Source organism: Schistocerca nitens, chromosome 4 (genome assembly GCF_023898315.1).
Source record: "Schistocerca nitens isolate TAMUIC-IGC-003100 chromosome 4, iqSchNite1.1, whole genome shotgun sequence".
Classification (NCBI taxonomy): Eukaryota; Metazoa; Arthropoda; class Insecta; order Orthoptera; family Acrididae; genus Schistocerca; species Schistocerca nitens.
Genome location: NC_064617.1, coordinates 147,021,215 through 147,041,296, shown reverse-complemented (window position 1 = coordinate 147,041,296; position 20,082 = coordinate 147,021,215). Strand labels below are relative to the sequence as shown.

Below are 20,082 nucleotides of genomic sequence, written 5' to 3'. Positions count from 1 at the left end.
GTGGAGTGTCATAAACATGTGCGTAACACACATTCAGAAAAAATTGTGAAGTGAGTCTCTTGTCTTGAAGTTGAGGATTCAGAGTAGTCTATTGTATATGAACACATCTGTATTTTGTATTGTAATGTGTCAATTTTTTATTCACTCAATCCAATATTTATAACAATTAACAACATTTATAAACCGATGCCTTAGTTAAAATACATAAACCATTTTGAAAGTTGTAATATTTCGTCAGTAAGCTTATTTAATACCTGTGGGCTCACCGAACCCACCCCTTAGGCATCCAAGTTAGAAAAAAAGGCTTGGGCATCCTAGGGTTAAGTTTATGCATGCAACATTAAGACAAGGGAAAAAAAAATCGTTCTAGGGTTGGCAAAAGATGTAAAATGCCTCAATTCAGTTTCGTTGAGTCTTTGTCTCTCCCCCCCCCCCACCCCCCACCCCCCTCCCCCTCCCCTCTGATCTCAGCAGAATTTTGCATTTCATCTTTTTTCTTAAAGATAGACTAGTCATTTTATGAAAACATTTTTAGGAAGATTTCCTGAGAAAATTCATGAAAACATATGACAGCTGTCATAAGATAGCTTATACTGCCTTACCATGATAACAGCATACCTGCAACCTCAGCTTTGTCAGTTCACAAGTTTTGTGCCAAAATTTAGATGACTGTCACACCCTAGCAATTTGACAACTTCCCTCTCCTCCCAAGACCATACGCAACGTAACTGTTTCCAGTGCAGAGTCATAAGCAATTGTGAAAGCACATAAGGTGTGATTGAGGTAAAAAATGTCTGTTCTGCTGTCTTTGCCCTAGTGCTCGTCAGAAATTCTGTCTAGCAGGGGGGAAGGACAATCATAGCATACAAGAAATCTTTGTTCGTATACAACATACAAATACGGTAACATTCTGGTGAACACCAGAGCACACACTAATTAGGGAAAAAGCAAGCTTATAGAAAATCAAGGTGCAAGGGCACAAAAGAGTTCTGTGGTGTGCCGTTCGCTGCAAACTTCTGTCTCACTGTTAATTTAGAAAGGCAGGCTTTGATGAGAGAAAGTATGAAGGGAAGTGAGAAGTAACCAGCTGTGGGCTGTGAAACTAATGACTTGACTGTGGTGTTACTCATTGTTGGCTTAGATGACAGATGAAATTGAGCTCATCTGTCTCCATGTAGGACATAGTTCCTTACACATGGTAGCAGTAATACTCACTGCTTGTAATGTATATGGTATATGTACTTTAGAATGTGTCATTTAAGAGAGTATGTATTATATTTTAACTGGATAGTAATAATATAAGTTAACATTTCTTTGTGTTTTCTTAAGTTACACAAACCAGTCTTATTATTAATGAGTACACTTCAGAATTGTAGCACCAATTTTTTTGGGCTGAAAGGCATGTCTCTGTGTTGAATTTTTACCTTGAGGTCAGACTGTCAGTACCAGAGATGTGGACTTTGAGCCCCATATAAATTCCATGTTAACTTCCTCCAAACGAATGGTGAGGAATACTGTTCCAAAAAGTTTTTTGTGCTACATGACAAGACTTGTCCACAAACTTGTGTACAAAAGAAGTAATGCAGGTCATTGGGTGGAGTGCCTTGACTCAATGATCAAAACAGTCACAATCTGACATCAACTTAGTTCCGAAGTTGAAGAAAAATTCTAGGTGAAAATTCCTTAGTAGGTGGTAATGGTGTTCAGGGCATGGTGATGGAGAAGATGGATTGCTTATTTGGACTTAGTAATTGCATGGACAACAATGGTTGTGTAGAAAAATAACTAAAAGTATTTTACAAACCTACTTAAAGTTAACATTACTTTTTTGTGTGTCTATAAATAACACATCATTTATTAGTACATGTCTATGATATTCAAAAGTGATAATGTTAACATTTTTGGAAATACTGTTTGTAAAATTCACAATCGATATTGCTAGGCTTTGACGGTCATTGCAGTTCATGAACTTTGGAGGCTGTAAATTTTACCTCACACTAGATTTTTCTCCACTTCATTGTAAGTTACCAGTCTTCGTTATTCAGGACTTAGACCTCTCATCTATTTCTGTTACTGGAAGTAAATACTGAAAAAATTCTTTAATAGAATATGAATCTAATACTTCGAAGCAATACACTGTTGCTACTCGTTAACCAGAAATAATACTTTAGTTGTTGCCTTTTATTTTTTTAATTGGTATTATTTATTCCTACTTGATTGTGTTCTCTGAGTGATGAAAACTGATGTAATCTTATATTGTAACAGAGTTGTTTATTCTTGCTCTTATTAGTTTACGGTCACTTGCAGTTTCAAACTTGTTGAAGACTATTACAACCTATCCAATACTTCTAATGTCTGAAAAATACAGTTAGTTTCAGTTTTAGTTCGAGTTGCTCCTTGCCAAGTCCATATTTTACTTGTTTTGTAATGGAAGTACCTGTTATGGACAAACTTGTTGTTCTCGACAAGTTCTACTAATTTGTGGCCTCTTGTTATTTCAGTTACAATACCCACAGAGTTATTCCCTAGTTTTCATTCTGTTTGTACAATGAATCTACCTTCATAGCCAAGATTATTAAAGCATATCTGTGTGGTGCTGCTTGGCATGGTGGTACACTAGTTTGAATTTGGTGACTGGAAATTTTCAGTGCCAGTATTTGGCTCATCAGGACATGAGAGGTGGTAGCGTAACATTCCTGATTAAAAGTCTTTGCTTCATTGTCTTAGATTGAATTCCAAACCTTTCTGCAGTATCTCAGGAAGTGAGGACTTGGCCTGTGTTGACAATGATCTGTCCAGTGGATGGGAAAGTTACAGCAGTCGCCTTAGTGCTACTCTAGAGGAATAGGCCATGTGCCAGCACTGAATTTCACCCTCTCCTTTCCCTCCATCCATAACAATACAAACCCAACACAGCACTGGGCAAGCACATAACACAATCATCCACATGACACAGATGCACACTTGATACATCATAATAGGTCAGAGGAAGATAGTGGCAAATCTTCTCCACTAGGAGCTTGCCTAGAATGGTGATGCAGGTGTCCTGAGTCTGGTTCCCTACACTCACTCCCTCAGTATGGGAATACTTTGGCTTTGACATTGACATTGTAGTCCATTATCATCTTGTAGTGCAATTTTGTGTTTTTTATTATTATCTGTAACTCTTTATAGACATTTTGCATTTCCTCCTCTGAATGTAAGCATGTGGGCCGATAAACGAATTCTGTGATTTATCTTGCTATTCTGTCAATATCTGTAATACTGTAATTAATTCCATTATTTAGAATAAAGGCCCGTTTGATTGTCTGTAAATGAAATGCAATGGAAGTATTTGCATTTCTAAGGTTCAAGTTCTTATTTGTTTACATAAAATTCATATAGAAAGCTACAGTCACAGTGGCGGGTGGGCATGCCCCATATCCTAAAGCCCTTGCTTTTAGATCCCTTAGTCCACTAGTTCCTGATATTCTTTTACATGGGTTGTATTACAGACCATCCAGATCTTGCATGGGCGTAACAATTCTATCACTGCCAATATGTGAACAGTGGTAACCCATACCATCTTCACAATAATCTCAGCCCATGCCTGACTGCTTCTAAGTCTCAGATCCTAAGACCAACATAATCACTTCATAGTGTCATGCTGAATCAGTAGGGCCCTCAGGTCACTAGTGTTGTATAACAGGCAATCTATCTATGCATGACCTGTAAAACTTTCTAGTCTAGAGGGCTGTAGTCACTGAACATTTGCATTGGGCAGTGGTATCTACTCTGCCTGCTCCCCTATATCTGACATCAAGCAGTGTTCAAAATATTTAAGTTCAAGTTATATTTCACTATTATTTTTGTTCTTGAATGATTTTAGTTGTGTGAGCAGCACTTATTATGGAACCTTTCCATTTCAGAACACTTTATCAACAAATTATTTTATGAAGCATAGACGACTGTTGTGGGTCTACATTCTCTGCAACCAAGAAAAGTTAGCAGAAGTCTTATCACATGTTAATGAACATTTGCCAGATGTTTGAAAGTAATTTCCTGTAAGGAGGGTGAGTCTTCCTGGCCGCAAGTAACTAGTAAAATGTTTCAGTGCTGTGTGTTGATAGTGTAAAATATGTCAACCGTGATTAGGTGTCCAAGAAACATTTTTGTGTTTCAGTAATATAATTAAATCAATTTAATTGTCATTGTATAAGTAACATTTTACATAAAAAAAAATACTCAAAGGAACGCAGTAAATTGTAAGATGCTTTTATTCATGATGATTTATAAGTGTGTGGAAGTATTTTCTATAGAGCAAAGTTGCTCATGTAGAATTTACAATATATTTTGTAAAAAATGCTTTGTATGTTCTCACAGAATTTACTATTTTAGAGTAAATCAAATAATAAACATTTCATTTTTATGATTCATACTTCACTTATAATAAATTTTCCCTACCCCAGGTACGAAGAGTACAAAAAGTAAAATCTCACACATACTATAAATTGAGATTGAAAATATGTGTTGTGATTCCCTTCAACTTACCTTTCTTCCTCTTGATAGAAGAAAAAATTCATTCTTTCACACCTTATGATATTTTTATTTTCGTAAAAAAATATTTTTATTTACAAATGATTTATATTTTCAAGATGATGTGTTGATTTCATTCAAACATTTAGGAAACATTTCTTCCTTTGTAAAGAAAACATACAAGATGTTTCCTGAACAACACAAGCACTGTACAGTCGGGCACCATTTTGCAATTCAGAGTGGAGTGCCAGTAGCTCTTCCTCACAGAGCTGTGTACAGACGCAGACCAAAAATTTCATGAAGTAATGATAGTGCATCAGCTTACTAATTGAGATAATAACCTGTTGGCTTCTGTCTTGAGTTCAAACAAATGTTGGCCGAAGGACCTAAGACAGAAGTCGACAGGCAATATGTCGACAAGTGGCCATAAAAGCCTCAACACTTTTGTAATTCAGATACTGTTGCGTGATACCAGTCCTGGAACTGGTTATTGCAGTTATGTATGGTGGATAGGTTCATCCTGTAACTCTCTTTTTTTCTGATGTATCATGACTGTATTTATTGGGTATATGAACTTGCAGAATAATAAATATTGTTCTAAAATTCCTTATTAGTTACATAAAGTGTCTGTGTGATGTGACAACAAGAGTGTGGTGTGCAGTTAATGCAAAATGCATTACTGGACAGATCTTTTTCTACCAAACCGTAACCTCTGGTAAGTGTGTGAATAATATACTGCATCCCCCCAGAGTAATAACGAGTAACCCACTGTCAGTGCTCCTATAACATTATCAAAAGGTATTAGTGATAGAAACTACTGACCCATCAGTCTGAAGTGCTAAATGGCACAATGATATTTTCATACTTCTATCCAAGGCTGCTCTCAATCTGTATAGTTCAGGATCACTGCATTACTGGAATTATTTTGGGTTCTCAAGTGAAACACACTTCTTATAAAATGTTTACACTGCTCAGTGACAAGTAGTGCACTGTCTTCCCAGTGTTATATTAAGTGTCATTGTTCAATGTGAACAAATTAATATACATTGCTTCTTGCACATGACAGAAATACTGCAGTACTTTCTTGCACATTTGTTGTGCCTCTGACAGTTATAGTCATTTATGTATCACATCATTCATAATTTCACCATCTCCTTCATTTCTGATTGTGATATGGATAGGATTGTTAAAATCAATAGGAAAATTCTCTTTGGCTTTGGTTCCTGCTGACATACTAGCATCTGCGGTACCTGCAAAACATCAAAACATTGTAAAGATATGTTTTTTTTTTTTTTCTGTGGGACATACTTGCACAACACAATACAAATAAAATATATAACATATATGGAAGGCTTGCATGAAATTGTTTAATAACTATGGGAATAATGCACATGTACCTGTAAGTTCAGGTACTGTTTGGACACTGAAAAATTGAAAAATAATTTTATCTATTAAAAAAGACGACAACATTGGAACTCTTGTTAAGAATGACAGCAAACATATTAGCACTGAAACAGAAAAAGATGGATGGTAAATTGCAGATGAAAAGGATGGTAAAACTAGATGTCATAGAGGAACAGTAGTGAAGCAAGGATAATAATGTGAGGAAAAAAGAAAACTGTTTTTAGAGACATCTGTAAACATTTGTATTGCTTAAAAGATTATAAAGATTCAGGTGCATTGCCTTCATTCTTCGTGTAAGTTGCTGTTGAATTTTTTCCTTATAGTAATGCACAAAAAGTGCCACAAATACACATACAATTCTGATACTATCATATGCCAGTGAATTAAAGCTCTCGTGCGACACTGGTCAAGTTTGTTTTCAGGGTTCCTGTAAAAGTCCTCAACAACAAGGGTATGTTGCCTGTAAGGAGTGAATAATGATGGATATTAGTGCTATCATATTAACTGGGTTCCTTGGTGTGGTTCATTGGTTCACTGCTTTATTTCCAGATGTATTAATCCTTAATCACCTTGTGAGTACCCCTCACCCAACTACAGTCATGCAGTCCCATGGACCGCATTCAAGAGGTGGGAAAAATATGTAAAAACCACCATCTAGCACTACTTTTTGCATTTAGTACTACACATTTATTCTTTAATCACACATAAATAGTAATAAATGTACAAAATATTATTTTGATGCTGTGGGAAAGACGTATTCATATTGTACTCGAAATTCTCATTGAAATTTACAGTGATGGACACAAATTGAAATATTTAAGTGTAGTTCCTTACTTGAAACTTGATTGTTGCAGGTTAATGTTGAACAGGTAATGTTAAAATTAGTGAATATTCTTGACAATAAAATACACAGAAAAGATCTGCATTACTGAAAGTAGCCACATTTCGTGTCACTTGCGGCACACGTTACTTGAGCATTCCAAACAAATTGGGACCTTACAGTTGCAATAAAAGTGGCTTGTGTTCCTCTTCTTTTTTGGTGGACATATGTGACATGTCTTCTTTCCATCCCAAGGTAGTTTGTCCTCATTTTCCAAGTCTTCATGGAGATGTACCTCAGCTCCTAGAACTCGACTGATAGAAAATCTCAATTCTCATAGGAAGTGTTTTTTCATTATTCTTTCGTGCAATGAAGGTTCGATCAGTTCTTTTGCCAGAGCTTCCATGAAGTTCATCCTGACTGATGAACAATATATGCATTGATAACATCCGTATCAAGAATACTGAAAAATACAGCCATGAGCTAGTGTTGTGTACAGTGGCTTGAACAACATTTAGCACTCTTTTCATCTGCAGTATGAACACCACCCTTTGCATTATTATAGTGGGCTATAATTACAGGTTTTTCACTTTCTACATCTTCATTGGCGATATAAGAATTACTGCTCTTCCTTTCTTAGGCACATGGTAAATCAGCAGGATGTGTTTGGTAAATGCACACAGTGTTGTTCCAACTTCACGTCCATAGGAAGGCAAGAAAGATCCTGGAATTCCCTTTCAGTTCGCTCGCATTGTTTCCACTATGGTCAAACCATTTTTCACAGCATATCTGCAGGTTCAATTGACAAATACCAGTTAGTAATGGTAGTGTTTTGGTTACTGTGTGCAATTGGCTTGCCCATTCTGAAGAGAGCCTGAGTGGGAATGGCATATTTCTTTTCTGGGGAAAGCCCTGCTCCGTCAGTATCTTTTCCACAGTAGAGATAGGTGTTGAAGATATAATTACTCCTGGAATCAGCGAGTCATTGAAGCTTCAGGCCATACTTTGTCGGTTTGGATGGAGTAATGGCACAATATATTTTGAACTCACGGCTTCCTCTAAAGCTGATTGGCATTTCATCATCTGTAGCATTAGCCCTAAGAGTATAGGATCGCTGTGAATTTTCTTTGAATTTATGTAGAATGTTTGTTGTAGCAGCTACTGGGTCAGAAACCTCAGGTAACTCCCTATCGTCAGGGTTGTCAAATCTCAGGCGGTTGAGAATTACTGCAAATCTTGCTGGTGACATAGTATATTGAAAATATCATGACCAGTCCCATCAGTGCAGAAGCGAGGCCATATATCTTTGTTATTCGATTTGAATACAGCAGTATAGATTAGAAGGCCGATAAAACTCTTCATCATTTCACACATTGTACAAGGTCTGACTTCTGTTCTTTCCATGATTATTTCATCCCCCCCCCCCCCCAAATCACATTTTTTTTTTCTTTTTTGAAAATATAGCTCCAAGTGGTGAGTGGTTCAACCTGTGATTGGCTTCTGAGATTGTGTCTAGCATGTTCCTCACCTTCTTCATTTTCTGGTCCTCCTTCAGCCTTTTCCTCACCATTTTCACTGGATCTCAAATCGTGAATCACCATCCTCCACATCAGAAAAATCGAATCCAGATATGTTGCTCCTCACTTCATTGATAATTCGTGAAAACTTTTCTTCAAAATATGGATCATCTGTTCTCACGTACAATGGAACAAGATTACCTGATATAATTCCAGAGTTATTGTCATCAACAGACATGGGGAAGGAAAAAAAAAAAAAAGAAAAAGAACAAGAAAAATATTCCGTCTGTCACTGACTAACACTTAACACAGTCATGTGGTCCCTATATGTGGAGACGCCGTTTCAACAAAATGAAAGCAAATGGAACACTTCCTACAATGACTACTGTGACAACTAGCAATAGACTGAGAATATGGAAGGTAGTGAGCAGCCAGCCCACCTCTCAAAGATCAATAGCATTCCAAGAAACAGGGATGTGAAAAACAGTGTAGTCCCAGGGACCATACGACTGTCGTGAAGGGTTAAGAAGAAATTTCGCACTTGTCAGCTCTCCTAACAGCATTTGAAAATACATATATCATTTATTTGTGAATATTTAGAATAAAACTGCTACATGTTTACTGTAAATGCATTAGACTGATGTCATCTGTTAATTTACTTTGGAATACTTCTTGTATTGTACAATGAATTAGTTGTTTGATATCAATATTGCCATGTTTCATGTCAACGTTTCACCAAGATATGTTTTATCCCTCCTTCCATGTGCATAGCAGCAGAACATCAGGAAAGCACTTGAAACCTGATTATTTTTTGTATTGTAACACATGGCCAGTGGTCATGGGAGGAAGAAAACTAATAGTAATTAATTGCCGCATTAACAAAAATTACTTGCTTTCCTCACATGTTTGTATAATCGTCTTTTGACTTTAGTTTCTTTTTTCCTTTCCTCACACATTCTTTTTCAGAGCTTGCTGCCTCTCCATTTTATTTACGTTCTGAATTGCTCTTCTATGTTGTCAATGTCTTTTTGTTCAGGTATCTTCTTTTTCTGCTTTGTATCTACAGTTGTTTTCTCACTTAATTTTCGCTCTCATTTTTCAAACTGGCAGCCTACTGCCATTGCTCTTGAATTTGAATCTTGATTTGTAGTCCACTATTACTTCTGATTTCACTTCTATGCTGTTCTAAACTATTAGAGCTTTGGGTAACGATATAATGATGGGAGTGAAGGTATGAACATACCAAAAAATTAGAATGAGAATTCAACAGTCACGTAAACAAGAATGAGCTTTAGGACAGTGTCGTCTTTCTGGGGTATTTCAAACACACACACACACACACACACACACACACACACACACACACACACACACACACACACACGCACTTACACTTAAACAAAGCTAATGTGAGGGTAGGCCTATGTGAAATGGATCCAGAAAGTGATTTTAGAATTGTAACTTCTGATAACCACCTGATGCAAGATGCTAGCAAGGTCAATTTACAGTCTAACGTTGCACAAGATCTTACGCAAAAATTAACCCAAAGTGAACAATCCGCCACAAAGTGTATGAGTAATCCTCCAGTGAACATAATTTCTCAAGCACCAATGTATGTGCAGGACAAAAACGAAAGAAATTCCAGAATGTTACATAGCAAGAAAATCTCGGGAAAAATGAAAGTACTAATATTAAGTGGCAGTCGTGGAAGATACTGTGCTCAAATACTGCAAGACAAACTAGGACCATCATACCAGGTAAAAAGCATAGTAAAACCTCGCACTCCACTTAAAGAGGTGGTAAAAAAACGCAGAAAATTTGACAAGAAGCTTCAGTATACATGATACCTTGATTGTAATGGGGGTTTCTAATGACACAGGCAAACCTCTTGATCTAATGATGAAATATGTGGTAGAACCATTGGAACCAATACTCGCCCTAATCACAAAATGAATATCATTATCCATCCTATGCCCAGGAGATATGATGCTCATAATTTAAATAGTAAAATTAATACTGCAAAACTCCACCTGATACAAGCACTGAATTATACAAAATATGTATATATAAAAATTGCTGTGAACTTTGAAATAGAGAGACTAGCCAGAAACCACTTCACAACACATGGTATCCACCTAAACAAATGTGGCAAGGAGATTATCTGCAGTAGACTGGCCTTCCTGCAACTATGGGAGACAATAAGAAACCAAAAAGTCAGAAACCATAAACAGATGCTTATAAGCAATTGGATCAAGACAAACAAGATGGGAAATAAAAAGAGTAATAGTGGCCATACTGTGCAAACTACACTAGACAAATGGGTCACGGAGTCACAGATACGAAACACAAACCCCCTGACCCCTCAAAAAGGTCAGGAACCTGAAAGGATCAATAATGTGATGTTTAACATTATCGAGGAGACAGCCCTCCAAAACGCCAATGTGATGCCTCAGCAGTGTGATGTGCATGTGGATAGTTTTCAGGACCACTTGGAAGATGAGTTGGCTGCCAAGGACGACCAACAGAACCAGCACAACTGCTTGGAAGTCAACATATCTGGAATACAGCACAATTTAAACTAAAGGTCAGTGTCACAGTAAATATGACTTCAAGCCCCCTGAGTAAACCCCACTCAGACCTGAAAATCTGTAATCACAATGTCCAATCCTTGAGCAACAAAACTGATGACTTAAGCATTTTGCTGACCAGTTAACTCAGTGATATCTCAGTAATATGCCTAGCGGAGCTCTGGCTTGGCACTGATGTAGTTAAGTTAATCTCACTACCAGATTTCAAATTGTGCGAACACTACTCCAGATCAAATGATGGACATGGTGGGGTTGCCATCTTCATAAAACAACACATTGAATATAGCCCACTTCCTACCCTAAAGGAAATAGGAACAGACAAGACCTTGGAATGTGCAGCCATAAAGCTTACAGATCTAAGTCTAATTGTAGCTACAATTTACTGTTCCCTCTCTAGTAGTATTAATGATTTTCTGTTACAAATGGACTTGTTTCTGTCCAAAATAAGTCAGTGGAAACAGGATGGGATTATATGTGGTGACTTTAATATAGACTTTCTCATCCACAACAGAAACAGGGAGACATTGATTAACATTGCAAAAACTTATAATCTGCATGGCCTTGTAAATGAGCCCACTAGAATAACACCAACATCCAAGACAGCTCTAGATCAAATTTTTGCAAATAGAAATAAACTTAACCCAACACTAGAAGTATACAATGCAGGATTCAGCGACCACTGAGCTGTCATTCTAAAGGTCGATGTTAGCAAAGATACCTCAAACACGGTTCCACCTAAAACTTAACGAAGGTTTTTCACTCAAGATAACTTGAACAAACTTAAATGCCCTCCTCAGTAAAGAAAAGTGGACAGAGATGTATGCAGCCAATGACGTCAACATGAAATTCAACATATTTCTTGACAAAATGAACTCTTTCAACAATTTCTTTACAAGCAAAGCTGAAAAACTGGTCAAAAATAATCCTAACACAAACTACTGACCAGCAAACCAAAAATATCACACAGGTGCAGAGTCAATTTTCATTACCAAAGTCACTGAAAATGATGTTGCAAAAGCCCTCAGAGAGTTAAAAAAATTCATATTCAGCTGGAATTGATGGTATCCCAGCAGCTGTAATCAAATTGTGTACACACAATTGCTGAACCATTAACTCACCTTTGTGACTGTTCTTTCCAGGCAGGTACTTTCCCTGAAGCTCTGAAACTTTCTAAAGTAATTCCTGTGTTCAAAAAAGGTGATAATAAAGATATGAATAACTACAGGCCTATCTCAATCTCATCCTGCTTTTCTAAAGTTTTTGAAAAAATAATGTACAAAAACTGATGGACTTCATTTGGGGGGGGGGGGGGGGGGGGAGAATTGCTAAGTTTAGAACAACATGGGTTCAGAAGCAACCAATCTACTGAAAATGCAGTATATGATTGCATAAATAATCTGTTAGATCTAAGCAACCCATATCAGGCATATTTCTGGATCTGTCAAGGGCTTTTGACACTGTTGACCACAAAATTTTGCCGCAAAAAATAGAACACTATGGTATCAGAGGAATTGCAAACAACTGGATTGCTTCATGCCTAACCAGTCGGATGCAGAGTGTCAGCATGAAATACACTGATAGACAAACCAACTCAATAACCGAAATCCTATCAAGTAATAAAACTGTAAAGCAAGGTGTACCATAGGCTCAGTATTGGGACCTCTACTTTTCCTCCTGTATATTAATGACTTGAACCTGAATGTAGATGCACACAAAACAATAATATTTGCTGATGACACAACTGTACTCCTCAAAGGGGAGAATACAGAGGCTGTGCAAAAAACTGTGAACTTGGCCACTGAACAACTCAGCATCTGGCCTAAAATCAACAGATTAACTATCAACACAAAAAAGACAGCTTCCATGAATTTTCACAACACAAAATGCAAATTCCTCACAGCCACTTGTCACTGTAAATAACCAGCTAATAGATACTGACACTGTTTTCAAATTCCTTAGTCTGGGATTCAACATAACCTGAAATGGAATACACATACAGGATAGGTAAATGCCAGAATTAGTACTGGCTGTTATGCATTGAGTGTACTGAAATCATGTGCCAGCCTGAAAACATTCACCAGCACATACTGTGCTTACATACAAGCCCACCTAAAATATGGTGTGATATTCTGGGGAAATTCTCCAACTGCCCTGAGCACATTCAAAATACAGAAGAGAGCAATGAGGATTATTACTGGGAGCAAACCCAGAGACTCCTGCAAACCCATCTTCAGAAAGTTGGAAATCCTTACTCTGCCTTGCCAATACATTCTCAAGACTCTAAAATTTTTCAGAAACCACATAGTGCCAACTGACTCTAGAGTCGTAAAAAATAATGAATTACATAAACACACTAGGAAAAACTCAAATCTGCATGTTTTATGTACAAATAGTCAACAGTGTAAAAAGGGAGCTTTCCACATGGGCCTCCAACTGTTCAACAATTTTTCCACTAGTATTAAGTCCATTGAAAACAATATAAAATTTAGCGAAGCCATGAAGTCATATTTGTTGTGTCACTGTTTTTACTCTATAAATGAATACTTAGAACAGTAATCTTGCTGTTTGTGTTAAATTCAAAACATTGAGCAATTGGAGTGAAGTAAACTTAACCAATCTTTGCAATATAATCATTAGGATACTATATGTTAATATATTTTAACAATGTTAACTGATATTTTCCGACATCTGCAACACACTGTGTTCCATCAGATCACATGGAATAAATAAATAAATAAACCTTATTAAGCTCACCAGAGAAATTCAGTGTTGATATAATTTGCTTCAGTGTAGCATGATCTAGAATACTTTTTACTTTAAATGAATTTTGTGTTGAAGAACGTTTTGATCGACTCAGCAGTGGCAGTGTGTATTCAAATTCTGGTAAAGGAATGTCATCAGGCCCAAAATCCTGAAAATAAATTCACATTTCAATCAGTGTAAACTATTACCTCATGATAACATAACATGCATTTAGAATTTAAAAAATCAATACATCAATTTAAAATGATTATCATAGTTCTATGCATGTGCACAGTAAAGATTACTAACTTAAGAAATATTTTCTATTTGTGTGATGCTTAAACAAAAATAGTTTACTGATTACAACTATAGTTTAAATATAAGCTCATCTTAAGACCACTGTGAACTAATAACACAAAGTATTACTACAGACACTAACATCAAAAAATGTAACACTGTCAGTCTTTTTTTAGTTGAGACTCCTCAAGAGGAAAGAATGTAAAATTAAGTGAAGGATTTTGTTACTTGCAATTACTTAGCTAGGATGTTCCATAGCAGATAGCAGGGTATGTGAAAAGGCAACAGATGATTGGACAGTGACTGAATGTTGACAGAAACCATTTGGGAATGGAGTATGCAAATGGTTGGAAGTCACTTGGATGTAAAAAGGTAAATAGAATCACATGTATTTAGTAGGTTTTTCCAGAGATAGTTAAATCCACCAGAAAGGAGTAATCAAACAATGGTAAATCCAGGATGGAATGTAACAATATTATGAAAATGAAAGTTGCCACTTACCATATAGTGGAGATGCTGAGTCGCAGGTAGGCACAACAAAAAGACTGTCACAATAAAAGCTTTTGGCCAACAAGGCCTTTGTCAGAATAAAACACACACACAACACGCAAACGCGAACACAATGTGTGTGTATCTCCATAAATATGTATTCGACAAAGGCCTTGTTGGCCTAAAGCCTATATTGTGACAGTCTTTTTGTTGTGCGTATCTGCAACTCAGAAAGGAGTGAGTAGTGCAAGATGAAAAGTTTGCACTACAGATTGCCTCGAATGCACCTCCAATTGCCCTTGAAACTGTGTGTACCTAACTCCTGCCTTTTCTGAATTTGTAACTACATAAATAGGATGATGCCTTTATAAGAAATGGAACATGATTCTATCTCCTGCCACATCTCAAAATCTGAAAATAAATTAAGTGGACAAGCATAACACACAGTTAAAAGAAAATGAACCGTAACAGTAACAAAAAACCAGAATGGGAAAATGAATCTCTAGTTATAGGCAATTCCTTGCTCGAAAATGTGGTAGTGCCCTATTCCACCATAGGCATTCGGCTAGGAATTACGGCACACCATGTGAACAAACAGTTCAACAACATATTACTTTCAGCAGACTATCGTAGCAAGAATTACAAAGGAATCTTAATATACGTAGGCAGGCATTCTCTTAGAAGCAGCATTGAAGAGGACATTGTTAGTGAAACCAAAAACTTTATAATATTTGCAAGTAGTCTGTGCTGAACATCTAGAATGGTAATGAGTGGCATTGTCTACAGAAGATCCATCAGGATCAGTATACGTGTGTATTATTAACCGTGATGTAAACAAAAACTATTGCAATTTTAAAAGCTGTGTTTATGAATCTGAATAAGTTCTTAAACAATAAATAATTGGGTGAAGACAGTTTATGTTTAAACAGGTTAGGATCCAAGATGCTTACTAAAGTGTTCGCTGACATGTGTATAATTCTAAATAGTAGGGGAAACTTATATGGAAGGGTGGGGCATTATACAGTGTTTATAATGGAAACAGTTAGATTAAAAAGCCCCCCAGTAAAAAGTATGCTCAAAACCATAAATAGGAAAGGAAGTATCTACATTATGGACTGGAATATTGATGATCTAAGTGCTGACTTTTCAAACAAAAGTTGTAAAGTTGATGAATTAAAAGTTTTTTTTCTGAATGTAAAAGTATCAAAGGATTTTTTTCCCCAAGAAACATTGACTTACAGATGATGATATTAAAATTGTTAATAAAATTGAATGTTTCAAAATAGCTAACAGCTTTCATTGTGTTGAGGTTCATTCTGATTTAAAAAATGAAATAAGAAATGATTTTAATTATCTGAATAAAGAGCATATTTTTGAAAACCACTATGTTGAGGTAAGGGGCATAAATGTCATAGTAGTTTCTATTTACAAGATACCAGAGAATGCAACAATTGAAACTTTTCTGGTCAAAATTCAGTGCCTGCTCAAAAATCTCATTAAAGAAAGAGGAAAAAAGATTGTAATAGTAGCTGATTTCAATGTTAACATTATAGTGGGTAGCAATGATATGTCCTAATTAGTTGACAGGATAAAAAAAAACTTTGGCGTCAAAGTAAACTTCCCAGAAAGCTCAAGTGTAAATGTACAGCCAATAACCTGTATTGATAATGCTTCAAGATGTTTATATAAATTTTGCTTAGATTTAGGAATCACTAACCACTCTACATTATTCACAAAACTCAAAGGAGTTTAACATAGAAATTTCATGCAGCAATGTCATACAAAAAGGACCACCATGGAAAAAAAAAATCAGATAGATTTAGTAATCAGTTGAGAAAGATTGAACAGACTTTTGACAGCTATATCTCAAATAGTAATAACTGTGAAAAAATTTTAGTAGCGTTCTTGAAATATTCAATGAAACCTTTCCACTTAGAATTATGTGGAACATATTGAATATTACATGTAAATGGATTCCAAAAGTATAAAAATTTCTTTTGCCAGAGAAAGGCAACTCTGTAGCGAACTGGGATGTAACTGAAATAGGTATTTTATTGAGTATGTCAGATGTTATTAAACTATATTTAGAACAGTTATGGAGGCAGCCAAACAAATGGCAAACATTAAGTTCATTTTACAACATAAAACTGAGAAGAAAGTGTTTTGGTCTGTTGTCAAATGATTGTTAGTCATTATTGTTAGTAGTAATGAAATAGCTAGGATCAAACTAGATTATAAATTTATTGCAAACCCAGTTCAAATATCTGTGTGTTTAAATGGATTTTTCCATAAATATAGGAAAGATAGATGGAGCAGAGTATCAGAGTAAAGTTAATCCCATTTGGGTATCACCAAAAAGCTGAGTATTTCAGATTCTAAAAAAGTTGCAATAAAAAACCATGAAACATGTTATACTATCATTAAAAGACAAAAACTCTGCTGAGGGGAACAGTTACCAACTAAAGTGATCATAATAGCACCTCCCTTAACTCAAATAAGTAACTAATCTGTTTGACTGGGCTACTTGAAGTATGCAGAAGTTAGATCTCTGTTCAAGAAAGGATTAAACTGTCGTTCTATTTGGCCAGTTCCATCAAAAGTGTTGGAGAAAGTACCTGCAATCCACAATCAAAATTTTATTGTAAAAAGTGAAAAGTGGCGTTATTCTAAGTAACTACAATGAATTCCATCAAGGGGGGGGGGGGGGGGGGGGTTGGTGGTAACTGTGGATGCAATAAATAAAAATAACCCCCCCCCCACACACACACACACACACACACATACATGACTATTACCGATGGCAACTTTGATCAGAATTTCGGTCAAAGGTGCCAATGGTAGCAGTCGTGTGGAAGAGGTGTGCTTGCTTGTGTGATTGTGTGTGTGTGTGTGTTTTCTTTGCTGAAGAAGGCTTTGGCAAAAGGTAATCTTTCCATTGTGCCTGCCTCCAGCTCAATGGGTTACCTGTACAGTGAGTAGCAATATGTCCTTTTCCTGATATTATGACCTGGAGTTTCCGTTGTTTGATTTTATCTACAGATTAGATGCAGTGACTTAAATTATACCTGCAGTATAGAAAAAGGGTAACTGTCCTGTTAAGTCAGTAAATTATTATTCTAAATGGAGTACAGTCTCACAAAGTGTGCCTCAAGTGCCATTTTAGGACCAATCATATTCTTATTCTACGTAAATATAAATTCCCCATCAGTTCTGTTTGTAGTTAAGTTTTAATTGAAACTGCTGATGGAGGGGGGGGGGGGGGAATCGAATGCTACTGTGCCTTCGCTTGACCTTGGAAAACTTAAATAGGTGGAAACTGAATATAGAAAGAACCCATATGATACAATTCAAAACCAAACATCCAAATTGAATGTAGCTTAAAATAAAGCAGAAAAATCAATGTATGGAAGACGTTGTAGTAATGAAATTCCTTGGACTAAATGTGAACAAGAATTTAAGCTGGAATATGTATATTGACTTCTTATCAAATAAATTGAGTAATTTTGTATTTGCAGTTCAAATACTAGCAAGGGCTACTGATGTGAGTACACAAACAACAGCGTATCAGTTATTTTGAATGTGTCATTAGGTATGGTACAGTATCTACAGAATGGTGGAAAAACTGGTAGAAGCAGACCTTGGAGAAGATCAATTTGGATTCCGGAGAAATGTAGGAACACACAAGGCAATAGTGACCTACAACTTATACTAGAAGATAGGTTAAGGAAAGACAAACCTACATTTGTAGCATTTGTAGACTTAGAGAAAGCTTTTGACAATGTTGACTGGAATACTCTCTTTCAAATTCTGAAGGTAACCAGGGGTAAAATACAGGGAGCAAAAGGCTCTTTACAATTTTTACAGAAACGTGACAGCAGTTATAAGAGTCGAGGGGCACGAAAGGGAAACAATGGTTGAGAAGGTAGTGAGGCAGGGTTGTAGCCTATCCCGATGTTATTCGATCTATACAATGAACAAGCAGTAAAGGAAACAAAAGAAAAATTTGGAATAGAAATTAAAGTTCAGGGAGAAGAAATAAAAACTTTGAGGTTTGCAGATGACATTGTAATTCCGTTAGAGACAGCAGAGGACAAGGAAGAGTAGTTGAACGGAAAGGACAGTGGTTTGAAAGGAGGATATAAGATGAACTTCAACAAAAGCAAAACAAGTATATTAGAATGTAGTCGAATTAAAACAGGTGATGCTGAGGGAATCAGATTAGAAACGAGACACTTAAAGTAATAGCTGAGTTTTGCCTTTTAGGTAGCAAAATAACTTATGTTGGCCGAAGTAGAGAGGGTATAAAATATAGAATGGAATTGGCAAGAAAAGCATTTCTAAAGAAAAGAAATTTGTTAACATCGATTATAGATTTTAAGTGTTAGGAAGTCTTTTCTGAAGGTGTTTGTCTGGAGTGTAGCCACGTGTGGAAGTGAACAATGGACAATAAACAATTTTGATAAAAAGAAAAGAAACTTTTGAAATGTTATGCTACAGAAGAATGCTGAAGATTAGATGGGTTGATCAAATAACTAATGAGGAGGTACTTGATAGAATTTGTGAGACAAGGAATTTGCTGCACAATGTGTCCAAAAGAAGGGATTGTTTGGCAGGACATATTCTGAGACATCAAGAGATTACCAGTTTAGCATTCCAGGGAAGTGTGGGTGGTAAAAATAGTAGATGGGAACAAAGAGATGAATTCAGCAAGCAGATGCAGAAAGATGTAGATTGCTGCAGTTATTTGGAGAAGCAGCACCTTGCACATTAGCGATTAGCATGGAGAGCTGCATCAAACCAGTCTTCTGGCTGAAGACAACAACAACAACAACAACATGGTATAGTTTTGTGGGGAAGTTCAAGTATGATGTCTCAAATACTGAAGCTGCAGAAGAAAACTGTCAGATATGTGTTATCTCACAGCAAAAAGAATCTTGCCTCCCATTATGTCTGAAACTGCAAATCCCAACTGTTCTCTTCCTGTATATTTACTGCATTATAATCTTGTTACACAGCAAACAAAAATTATTTGAGCAGAATCATTTTAGCCTTACGTACATCAGAAACAAAGATAATTTTAAGCTGCCCACACACCAACTGAAATTATATACACACACTCCACAATATATGGGAATGAAAATAAATAATAAATTAATAAGGAAGAACATTCTTAATATTAAGAAAGATACTTTAAAAATAAGTCTAAAGCAGATTCTATGAGCAGAAATGCTATTATTTGATAGAATAATTCATGGAGGATAAAATGATAATTTGAGGTAGGGGTAACTTTATACTGGGGTTCAAATGGGAGAGCAATGTGTAAAATATGACTTTAAGCAAGTCAAGGTAACTTAGCCTCTCCTGCTCAGATCCATCTCTCACCTCAAAGATGGTGAACCCCTGGAAGCAAAGCAACCCTGCGGAAGATTGGGTGCCCAACTCCAGTGGAGAACAGGGTCTGGACGAACGAGAAAAGGAAAAATGTCCTCTGAAGAATAGGGTGTTGTGCTGTGGGCTAATAACAAATACCCGGGAAAAAAGTCTTATGAAAGCTGAAAGAAATGTAATTTGCCAGACCTTAAGGCAAAGATATGGCAACGTGACAAAGAATAGAAGAACTGGATCCTGGCATGTACAGGTGTTATGTATAGAATTGGAGTCCTTGGAAGCCTAATTGGAATAGTGAAAACCTATGTGGTGGATGTCATGG

The 20,082-nt window shown here is 36.4% G+C and overlaps 2 protein-coding genes across 8 annotated transcripts in view; one reads left to right on the top strand and one right to left on the bottom strand.

The window, feature by feature from the left end:
• LOC126251335 (uncharacterized) overlaps window positions 1–4,325 on the top strand; it is a 131,690-nt gene extending 127,365 nt beyond the window's left edge. For all 7 annotated transcript variants that reach the window (XM_049951681.1, XM_049951683.1, XM_049951682.1 and 4 more), the window contains one exon: window positions 3,909–4,325. In XM_049951681.1, the coding sequence (XP_049807638.1) occupies window positions 3,909–4,031 (123 nt within the window). In that variant the 3' untranslated portion in view covers window positions 4,032–4,325. The remainder of the gene's footprint in view (window positions 1–3,908) is intronic.
• Window positions 4,326–4,557: 232 nt separating this feature from the next.
• Window positions 4,558–20,082, bottom strand: part of LOC126251685 (A disintegrin and metalloproteinase with thrombospondin motifs adt-1-like) — a 167,850-nt gene continuing 152,325 nt past the window's right edge. The window contains exons 15-16 of the mRNA XM_049952272.1: window positions 13,599–13,755; window positions 4,558–5,765 (exon numbers count right to left, since the gene is read on the bottom strand). Coding sequence (XP_049808229.1) covers window positions 5,632–5,765; window positions 13,599–13,755 — 291 coding nt within the window. The 3' untranslated portion in view covers window positions 4,558–5,631. The remainder of the gene's footprint in view (window positions 5,766–13,598; window positions 13,756–20,082) is intronic.